An 11,748-nucleotide genomic window follows, 5' to 3' on the forward strand; every position below is an offset into this window, starting at 1 on the left:
TCATAAATCTTCTGAAAACACCCTGTAACCCTGTAGTGTAGAGTGTGTGTATTCATGTGGCATTTGAGATTTGCTTTTTGTTTAACTTACATATTTGGATGTCTTCTTCTGTCTAATGACTTCATAATATTGTGTTGTGTGTGAACATGCCACAATTAATTTCAATATTTCCTTTATTGGTGGACTCTTTTGTCTCTCTGATTCAAAAACCCTAATCCTATAGTTCTTGATTTGACTTTAACTTCAATTATGATAAACATTTACAGAGTGACTCCTCTGTTTCTGGCACTAGACAAAGTACGTCAGGTCATGTGCTTGAGTTATAGTGATAACTATCTAACAGGAAGACACAGGCATAGAGAACTTAGACCTGAACACGTGCTAGGACAGAGAGGTGAATGCCTGAGCATTTATTCAGTACACTGAGTCAGCCCACAGGAGGCAAAGGAGAGTTTGAAGAGGACTGTAAGGGATGCGTGAGTGCTGACAAGAACTGCCACCAAGACCTGAATTCGATGCTGTGGACCTGCATGGTGGAGGTCAGAGCTGACTCCCCCAAATTGTCCCTAGACTCCACACATACACTGTGACACACGTGCCTCCCCCTCAGTAAGTAAATAAATGAAAGAAAAAAATGAAGCTTTAAGTTGAAAAAGAAGGATAATTTCCTAGAGACCAAAGGAAAACAACAATAATTTGAGTCCCCGACCCTCTGTAGTTGATGTTTATTTTTAAGATTGTAGTATAATTACACTTTTCTCCTTTCCTTTTCCTCCCTCCAAAACCTCCCATAAACCCCTTCTGCTCTCCTTCAAATTCATGATCTGTTTTTTGTTTTTACCAATTGTTATTATATGCATGTATATATTTATTTTCATACACATATATTCCTGAATATAACCTAATGTGTACGTATGTAGCATGTTTTCAGGGCTGACCATTTGTCAACTAGGCAACCAATAGATAAGCTCTTCTTTGGGAAGACCACCCCTCCCTCTCCCAGCTTTCCCCAGTTACCTGTGTCATATCATGTCTCTGTGTCGAGCTGAGGCCTTGGGGCTTTCCCTCATCCAGTTTGGCATGTTCATTGGTGTCCTCCTTGTTCTGCTCTCATCTGGGCAGTCTTGTTGGTGAGACTTTATGGGTGTAGCTTGTGATGTTTCTGGGAGACACAATATCACAGCAAAGTCCCCAATTCCCTGACTCTTAAAATTTTCCTGGTCCCTATTCTGCAATGGTCCCTGAGCCTTAAGTGTGGGAGTGTTTTGTTGATGTGTCCCTTGGGACTGGGCTCTGCATTTTGGTTGATTGTGGCTTTTCTGTAGTGGTTTCTGTCTGTGGCAAAGAAAAGCTTTAGAAACAGCCATTCTTGAGGAAAAGGGGTTTCCTACAAAGAATGGCCATTGGCTGGACAGGTCAGAGCATGATGTAGGGTGCAGTGGATGGAGCTGCATTGGTACACAGGTGGCCTAAGGAAGCATCCAACAAGTGACTGGAAGGACGTGAGTTCTCTGCCCAGTTAGATGCCACCCTCTACCCCCTTTCTTCTGCAGGGTCTACACATTGCTGTAAGCACAGGGAATTCTCCTTTGTACTGGTTTGATTTTTCAAAATTTTTACTGGTCATACTCAACCATGTCATGTTTTCTTTTCACAGAGTGTAGTAATATCAAGAAATAGAGAATTCAACCATGGCCCCACGGAAGAGAGGCGGACGGGGGATTTCATTTATCTTTTGCTGTTTCCGAAACAACGACCACCCAGAAATCACATATCGGCTTAGGAATGATAGCAACTTTGCACTTCAGACAATGGAGCCATCGCTGCCCATGCCGCCTGTGGAGGAACTGGATGTCATGTTCAGTGAACTTGTGGTGAGTCTCGGATGTCCATGCTCTCATGGTTGATAAAATGGTTGATAGATCAGGGGAGGAAAGGAGAGGCGGTGGGTGGGCTGGCTTGGTTTGCCAATGTTGGCTTTCAGTGTCTGAATCCTCATCATCCTCACTCAGCTATGAAGAAGAGGTGGGGGGGGGCATCGGTGTAAAAAGGGTTGTATGACTACATCCAAGGATTTTGTTGGTCCCTCATGTAGGCAGAGGGATCTCAGTGTTTGGTGTTCAGATAGTGGTAGGAAGTGCATTCAAACTTGCTCTTCCTAATTCATCCTTCCTCTTCCTCAGGCTCATACTTACATGTGTAAGTAACTTCTGCTTCTACTTCACACCTTCTGGGATGCCCCAGAGTCCCCCGACACCACTCCCAATGCGTATTGTTAGTGGTATTTGAAAACTAGTCATGCTTCCAGCTTGTCTTTGATCTTCCGTGAAAGGCATTAGTCCTTAAGTACAGTGTCATTACTTAGACTAATGATAGGATTGGATAACAGCTGCTGTGGGAAAGTTTTTATAGATACCATCACACCCGAGAGGCCACTGTCCTCAAAGGAGATGATGGGACCAGCCAACTCATCACCTTCACGTCAAGAGGACATTATGGCATAATTTAAAGAGAGCTAGTGCACAGATCTGCCGGGCTTTGCCTCAGTTTACTGCTCTGAGTTTTTCTATTTGTGTATAGGAAGTCATGTGATTTTTCTGAGACCATTTTCTGAAAAGTATACAGGAAACACCTCTTTTCAGGTTTGATGCAATACATAAGCCAGAATGGGTCACAGCCAGTAGGATCTTGTGCCCGACTCTTCAAGGTGTTCTGTGAAGTCACAGGAGTGTTGTATCCTCACGGCCGGTATTTCCTAATAGAGTTTGTTCTCACTGGACCATGTATCTTGTGTGGCAGGAGCTAGAGAGTGTGGCCTCTTGCTTGATTCTTAGAGCAGAGAGTAGGCTGTGTTACTGCCTGCCAGGGGACTGATACTGCTGGCCCAGCTTTTACAGATAAGAATTCAGAAAAGGAAGAAGGAGCCAGCGTGAGAGTCTGCGGAGCTGAGGTTTGCAGTTTAGTCCCCCAAGGGGAGAAAGGAGCCTATTTTTGAGCAGAGTTGATTAGGATAAAAAGAGATAGCTTATGATTGCATGTTTGTACTTTATGATATTGAATATTCACTCTCCCTTTTCCACTTTATGAAGAACTTTATTTTAGGTTTCAAATCAAAAAGCTATAACCAGCTGTTATAGGGCATGCTTGCAATCCCAGCATTTGAGAAATGAGGTGGGAAGACTGGGAATTCAAGGTCATCTTCTGTCCCACAGTGAACTCAAGGCCAGCCTGGGCTGCACAAGAGCACATGAGTACACTCACGATCACACACACACACACACACACACACATACACACATATGCATACACATGCACATACACACATATGTCGCTAGGGATATAGAATTGGTAGGTTCCTGCCTAGCGTTCCAGAGACCCTGATGTGTGAGTTTTCCCATCTCTGGGACCACCCTGAGGGCCTTAAGGGAGGAAGAGCCTCTTTGGCTTTCAGTGCACAGTGACAGGAAGGCATGGCAGCAGGGGTGTGGCACTGCTAGTTAGTCACGAGTGTCTGATGTCAGGAAGCAGAGATGTTCAGAGATAAATGTTTCTCCTTTGAATCACTCCAGGACTCCAGCCCATGGAACGCTGCTGCCTACATTCAGGGTGGGTCTTGCCTGCTCAGTTAAATCTTTCTGAGAATACTCTTATAGACATACTTTGTATCCAAGATGACTGTAAATTTTAATGAGTTGACAGTGAAGATTAACCATGACACCTGGATTCAGTCCCCAGCACTGCATAAACAGGGCGTGACGACTCAGAAGGATCGAAAATTCAAGGTCATCCTAGGTCCCACAGCAAGTGTGAGGCCGTCCTGGAAAACATGAACCCTGTCTCAAACGAAATAAAACAAAGTACACACACAAAGGAAGTTAGACTTGGCCTTCAGTTGCTGATAGCCGGATGGATCAGGAGGGTCTAACATCACCAGAAGAGCAAAGTTCCTCCTCAGGGATCATGTGTGTGCTTGTTGTAGGCTGTACAATAGGTGACGAGGAATATGGCCAGGGAAGACTCTCAGCAAGTGATCTGTCACTGGAACTAAAGGTTGGCAAGAGGGGCAGGAGGTTGTGCTGATAGCTGTCCAGCCTCTCAAGCTGGCTTCTGCTGTGGCAGTGAAACCTTCGTGGTCCCAACAGCAAAGCTTCACCCTGTGCTAATGCTGCATGCTCTCCCCAGGTCAGCTGCAGCTCTGTTCCCTGAAAGGAAGCAGCAATCTCTAAGCCTTAGCTTGAAAGTAGCATGTTATTGGGGCCCACTTCTCATTGCCAGAGTAGATCACATGGACATGTTTGAGAACACAGGCTAAGAAAGTATCTTTATTTGTAGGGGTTGGCACCGCTAGTCACATGGCCAAGGCTGAGGTCACTGAGATAGCCAGAGGATGCATAGTCCTCTCCCAGGGAGAGGCTGTGAATCATATGCTATGATGGCTGTGGAGAAGGGCAGTCATGGTGCATTTATGGCTTGGCCTTATTTCCTGCTCAAAGTGCTTTACAACCGAAAGGGTATCTCTGAGGAGAGGTGCACCACTGGTAGCTGAAGGCCTTGAGGATTGTGGCGCCCCTGGAGAGCTAACATACCTGCATATCCTGCATTTGTGCTCCCTTCAGCTTGTCCTGTCTGACTCCTGAATTGAGACCTACCCAGGAGCTGGCAGTGGCAGCTCCGTGTACATTTTGGAGACTGCTTCTCTGCATTCAGAGGGAGAAAATTCCACTCTCTGCTTATTGATGTCTCTGTTGTGTATGAGAAAATTACCTACAGCTGCTAGTTGTTAAAAAACCAATGCCAAACCAGAACCTTAAGCCAAAACCATTGGAAAACAAATTATCTTGAGGTTTGTGTCTGTCCTGGTGAGTGACAATGGATTTTTGTCTACCTCTGACTTCAGGGACTTAGACCACAAATCCTTCCAATTGCCAGGGGAGGCCTGAGGCTAGAGAGGTGGGCTCAAAGCCACTGGAAGCCTTTTCTCTGGGTTCTCCCATGCAGTTACACAAGCGATCCTGCTGTGCCTTATACAAGGAAGGGAGTGGTGGCAGAAAGGGCCTGGTTCATCAGTAGGCACTACTGACTGCCTGCTCTGCCTGTAGTCTAGAGGGAATTTCTTTCAAGGCAGGTTCTGTTTGAATTAGAGCTTGATTCCTTTTCTGTAAAATGAGGATCACACAATCTCAGTGAGAGAGTTTCTGTAAAGATTGAGGAAGATAACTAAAACAACACCAGAAACTAAACACAAAATGCTGGCACCTGGTATTATAAGACTGCATTCCAAGCTACTTGGCAGGAGGCTCCTAAGTCCAAAGCCAGCCTGGGCAACGTCTTAAATAAGTTGAATGCTTTGTGTGTATCTCAGTGGTATGGATTAGCATGTGAGAGGAGGGCCCAGGTTCAATCTCCAGTACAGGAAGGAAGGAAGGAAGGAAGGAAGGAAGGAAGGAAGGAAGGAAGGAAGGAAGGAAGGAAGGAAGGAAGGAAGGAAACGAAACAACCAGACACCTAGGACATGCATTATAGTCTACAACTAAGTGCAGCAGGATGGGAGGTAATTCAAGTATTTTCTGAGGAAAAACTCTCAGCAAATATCCAGTTTTCTCCCTTTCTTGGAATCCAATCTGCTGGCTGTGTGAGCCCTGACTTGCTGGCCCCTTTCCCTCTGCATCTGCTGGAAAGCGTCTTATCACTGTGGGTTATTATCCCTTATCCTGTCTGATGAGTCACTCGTGACATTCCTAAAAAGTGATACAAGTGACTTTCTTTCAGAGTAGTGTATTGCTGCCTTATCATCTCATTAATGAAGCAAACCTGGAAGGAAGTCGATCATGCAAACCTTTTAAGAAACAGCCAGGAAGGGTGACTTTAGCTGTATCTCCCTGCCACAAACAGGGCAATAAGAATTGGAGGCACTTGGCCTACACCACTTTTTTTCTTTTTATTTCTTCTGCTGGGGATCAAACCCAGGGCTTTGCATTTGCTGGACAAGTGCTGTACCACCAAGATACTCCAGCCTACCTCCTGTCCCTTCGACTCACTGCTTCTTAGTAAATACTCACTATCTACTGCAACACATTTACCTGTTCACCATGTTCATCTGCACGATATACACAGCCCTAACTGCAGCCAACATCAAAACCAGTCTTGGAATTTTTGTTGCCCTTAAGATAACCCTCATGTCCACTGATCCTTGCCATCTGTTCTGAAAGCCCCCGAACTGCCTTGGGAATTTCTTGGACAGTTTGAACAAATGGAATCACAACATGTAGACCTTAATGACTGGCATCCTTTATGTAATATCATGATATCTAAATTTATCCATGTGTGGATGCCAAGTCTTCATTTCTAAATGTCTTTTTTTTGTTTGTTTGTTTTTGTTTTTGTGTTTTTGTGAGACAGAGCAGTGTAGCCCTGGCTGTTCTGGAACTCACTCTGTAGACCATGCTGGCCTTGAACTCAGAAATCTGCCTGCCTCTGCCTCCCAAGTGCTGGGATTAAAGGTGTGCGCCACCACTGCCTGGCCTTCATTTCTAATCATTGCCAAAAACCATCCCATTGTAGAGTTACATCGAATTTTAAGAATCCATTCAACATTGATGATTATTTTATATTTTTATTTTCATATTTTACCAGCTAAGAATATTATGAGAAATTTTGCTATAAACATGTATATAGAACTTTTTGCATGTAAATATGTTTGTGGCTTTCATGGGTACAGACCTATAAGCGTAGGAACTTAGGCCTAAAAGACTCTTTAACTTTGAGAGCTGTCAGATTGTTGTAAAGTGGCCAAACACACACACACACACACACACACACACACACACACACACACACTCCTTTATTTATTAGAATGTGTGTGTGAGAGAGAGAGCATTGTGTGATGTGTATATGTGGGCACATATGCTACACTTATGGCAGTCCTAAAGACAACTTTGTGAAGTCAGTTTCCACCTTTATGTGATTTCTGGGAATTGAATTCAAGTCATCAGGCATGTTCTGCAAGAACCTTTACCCTGATGAGCCATTTTGCCTGATTATCTGTCTATCTGTGTGTCTGTCTATCTATCTATCTATCTATCTATCTATCTATCTATCTATCTATCTATCTATCTATCTCAACTTTTCAACATCTTTGCCAACTCTTGTTTTCTATTCATCCTTTCCTACCTCCTTTTCAGTATATTCTGTTCTACAGTATATTCTATTCTACAGTATATGTGTGTATTGTCTAAAACAAGATTTCCTGATAATTTCTAACTCGTATGGATTATTACAACTGAGTCACTCATTGACATATCTGATCAGTTGGCGTTGTGTGTTTTATGCAGTTTGAACATAACCCACCCTGTCCTCTACTGCTGCCTGTTCTCCTCCCTTACCCCCTCCATTTCTTAACTCTTTTTTCTTTGCCTAGATCAAAATAAAGAGCACAACTTATCTGTGGTAGCAGCAGTGCCTGACAACTAGATGCAGTCGTGTTCATTCCACATCAGTCCCATCTGACTTATCTGGGAAGCACTCAGTACAGCCCTGTAAACTGTCTTGCTCAAGTAGCTTGCATTACAGTATTTTCAATAGACTTCTTTGAGGATAAGCAGACAATGTGTTACTCAGCCACAGATTGATTATTCTGATGTGAGTATGTGCTAAGTGCCAGTCTGTGATAGATCCCAAGGGGACACAACACTGTTCTTGATGATGCTCTAGAGCCGTGACATTAGGCCTCTCAACATGCAACTCTGTCACATTTGACCCAGTGCTGAGAGAGGGGCCTCTTGCTGTTACATATGACCCAGTGCAAAGAAAGGGCAGCTCCGGCTCAAACATGCTTTTTTTTTAGAGAAGAGGATTTATTCACCCAATTTTCATGGAATAAAATCCCCAGTCCCTCTCCCAACACCACTGTTCTTTGGCATGTGCATATCTCAGTCTTTCCCCGTTTCTACTAAAGTGCATTTGTACCTGATTTCAGGAAGCATTCTTAAAATCTTTTAACTCATTTTTGGAGAATTTCACAATATGTACAATGTATTTGGACACGTCCACCCTCCATTTTCCCTCCAATTCCTCCTACATGCCCTGCCCCTACTGCCCGCCATTCTTCTCTAAACTCTTTGTCCCCTTTTCTTAGCCCAGTGAGTCTAATCATTGCTGTCTGTGTATATGAGTATAGGACCATCCTTTGGCGCATGGTCAACCTACTTCCCTGAAAAACATAGACTTGCCTGTCTCCACAGTCTTCAGCCATCAAATATCCTCAGCTAGAGATGGGTCTTTGTGATCCCCCAACTCCATCTATGCCAGGATTATGACAGGATTGATCTTGCTTAGGTCTTGTGCAGGCAACCACCATAGCTGTGAGCTCATGCGTGTAGCAGGCCTGTCATAACTACAGTTTTACAGTAGTCTTCCTGTGCTGGTTCTTGTTTGTCAACCTGACACAGTTCCAAACATACCTGGGAAAACAGAATCTAACTTGAGTAAATGCCTTCACGAGATTGGTTTGTGGAGTGTTTTCTTAATTAAAGATTAACACAGGAGGTTCAAGCCCAAAGGGTGCTGCCACTCCTGGACAAGTTCTTCACAGTATATAAGAAAACAAGCTGAGCAAGCCAGAAAGCAGCACTCCTCTGTAGCTTCTGCTTCAGCTATTGCCTCCAGCCTTCTGCCTTTAGTTCCTGCTTTGACTTTCCTCAGTGATGAGGTGTTATCTGGAAGTATAAGCTGAAATAAACCCATTCTTCCACAGACTAATTTTGGTCATGGTTCTTATCATAGCAACAGAAACCCAACTAAGACACTTCCCAATGTCTTGGTCTTACAATCTGTGCCCACTTCTCTGCTGTGTTCCCTGAGTTATATTGGTAGGGAATATATCATTGCCCCATTTAGGATTGAACACTCCGCAGTTACACATTCTGTGAGTCTCTGTATTATTCACTGTCCACTGTAAAAATAAGCTTTTCTGATGAAGATTGAAAGGTACACTCTTGGCATACTGACACATGTTTAGAAAACATTTTGATTCATCTGTGTCTAGTAATGCATTAATGGGCTTTCCCAACCACATGCTCTTGGCCAGGTTTACAATACTGGGCATGAGTTCAGCCCTGTGCAGTGGGCCTTCTATCCAACCAGAAAGCGCCTGGTTCCTCCTGTAACCTTGATGTCACCATTGCACCAATGAGTGTATTTTACCAGATCAGTCAATAGTGTATCTCTCAGAGTCTATAGCTAGGAAAGACTATTGATGCCTCAGAAGCCTGCATAGTATTTTCTGGCACCATGAAAGTTAACTACTAGGGAGGAAGCTTCTAATTCAGTACCAGATTAATTTCTTTATGTTCTATAACCCAACTGTATGGTGTTCTCAGTAATAGGGTCTTACCATCATGTTCTGGTGAAGAACCAAGAGTGAGGCAGCAGATGCTTCATCTGTGTGGTTATGGGACCTCCCATCAATTTAATGAGCAGTATTCTACATCTGGACCTCGGCTTTAGCATTATACTCCCATGTAGGTTGTTCTATTTAAACTGGGGTGTGAATATGTGTGTTTATTTTTTTAGAAAGTTTTTGAGACTATAGATTATTCTGTCTTGCTAGCCATGGGATTTACCTCCTTTTTAAGGTTTTTAAAGTCGTTTCTCTTATTACTGGGACCATTATAAACTCTCTTTAATAATAGAATTCTTCTATTATCATCAGAATCAATGAGAAGTTGCAGCATGTTTTAGCTCCTTATTTTTTTAAAATGTGCCTTTGTACTAAACTAAAATCATGGCTAAGAATAAAAGGATTTGTTTCTGTTTTTTTTATTTTTTTTATTTTTTACAGGAGCTATTTAGTTTCCCATCTCCATTGGAAGACGGGGGAAAAATGGTTATCTCTGAAACCACAATTTTAAACTGATAGAAGAAAAACTCTGGTTGTAAAGAGTCATGGTTTTGATCTATTGTTTTTTTATTAAAACATTAGGATTTCTGGTAACCAAGCAGAGGAGATCAGATTTTATATGTAGAATACCTTCAGAGTATTCAGTTGTCTAGAAGTCAAGAACCAGAATCGAATGAAGTCACTGAGATTCAGATTGTTGTGGTCTTATGGGTTTTATTCTCACTTTACAGACTAATAAATGACAAAAGGAATCTCTAGCTAAAGGACACAATTAGTTGGCAGTGAAGGAAAAAAAAACATTGAGTAGATTTTTCCAACAATACTTTGTGTTTTTGAGTAAATTAATCTGATGTGTTCTAGGTAAAAACTGCTTATGCCAGTATGATAGTGTGCATTACATCACGAAGGGAAGTGGCAGTGTAGATATGGGTGTAAGTGTGTGCCATGCTTAAAGTTCCTGTGCATGTGTGAGTCTGTGTCACTGTGGTGTGACCTGCTGCCAATGCGCAGTTGGCTTAACGGAGATAAAACTGATCATAACTGCAGAACTTGATCAACCAATTGCTCTAGCCCTGAGAACAGCTACTGGTCTATGATATAGGCCAGTGTTAACCTGTATGCTGTTACATGCCTCTATCTGTTGTTAACACAGCACTACATTGGGTTTATAATATAGGCTAATGTTGATCTGTGTGGTTTACATGCCTGTATCTGTTGTTAACACAGCATTGCATTGCTTCTAAGATCAAAGAAAGTCTGGGAGCAGAGTTTTATCCCAGTAGATGTTACACATTTTTTGTTGTTGTTGTTGTTGTTGTTCTGGCATAGACCCTAACTGCTAAAATATCCTTCAGTGGTCAAAATGTCTTTGTAACTTTCCTTCTAGTCCTCTGACTCACCAAAGCTGAGGGAAAGACTATCCCTTCCAATCTCGTGTGTATTTTGTCTTATCAAGATCATTACAAGACATTTTAAAGTTAAGCTATTAAACTTAGAATTTTTTACTGCATGTTTGATATGGTGTTGTCAGTCTAGTTGCTGTTTATCTCTGAATTCTTCCTAATGATAGGTGTACGAGATGAGGTGAGAGGACATGGAGACATAGAAAGAAACAGGAACAGCTTCTTGTTTAATCGAAACAGTGGGTGGAGTGGTGGCATTTGTCCCAGGCCTGTGGAGGTGGAGGCAGGTCATCTTTGGGTATACACAAAATGTGTAGTCAGCTTTGGGCTACTGGGAGAGTGTCACCAAGCAAACAAACACCACTGTAAGTCTATGAATTAATTATGCTGTTGAGAAAATAGCTTTACATCCTTTTGGATCTGATCCGTTCTATTAATACGACACCTAAAGAGACCTTGAGTGGGGTATAACTGCTCACTGTGGGTTATAATTGAAAACCTGACCACTTAATTTAGTCCTTAGGCTCCCAGTACAAATTACACAGCCAAGACTCTGAGCTGACTAGCCACTCTATACTTGACCCCACTAAGGGCCAAAAGGCCAAGGGCCTGGTGTGATCTCTGTATGTCATTGTAGGCTTTGGGTTAGCTTTCAAGTATCATTTTTTCTTGTACTTATTTTTTTTAAAGTTTGTTATTTGACAGTTTCACAGATGAAAATAAATATTTCCCTACCTTACGTTTTAAAATGTACTCTAGTAATGGCTAGAAGGATCTGTTGGTCTGAACACACAACTTCCTGAGAGTTTATCCTGATGCCGTGAGAGTCATCTCGGCGCGACTGTTTGTCCTCACCACACACATGACCCTAGCCTGGCATGAGCAGGGCACGTTTCAGTTCTGGATTCTCAGTGAATGTGCTCATACTGCTCTCAGAACCCTCCCCAC

The 11,748-nt window shown here is 42.7% G+C and overlaps 1 protein-coding gene across 3 annotated transcripts in view; it reads left to right on the top strand.

The window, feature by feature from the left end:
- The window catches only part of Daam1 (dishevelled associated activator of morphogenesis 1), a 158,595-nt gene that overhangs the window by 62,129 nt on the left and 84,718 nt on the right, over nt 1-11,748 (top strand). For all 3 annotated transcript variants that reach the window (XM_028789181.1, XM_028789173.1, XM_028789189.1), the window contains exon 2: nt 1,658-1,874. In XM_028789181.1, the coding sequence (XP_028645014.1) occupies nt 1,692-1,874 (183 nt within the window). In that variant the 5' untranslated portion in view covers nt 1,658-1,691. The remainder of the gene's footprint in view (nt 1-1,657; nt 1,875-11,748) is intronic.

The sequence above is a fragment of the Grammomys surdaster genome, unplaced genomic scaffold (genome assembly GCF_004785775.1).
Source record: "Grammomys surdaster isolate TR1022 unplaced genomic scaffold, NIH_TR_1.0 127, whole genome shotgun sequence".
Taxonomy (NCBI): Eukaryota; Metazoa; Chordata; class Mammalia; order Rodentia; family Muridae; genus Grammomys; species Grammomys surdaster.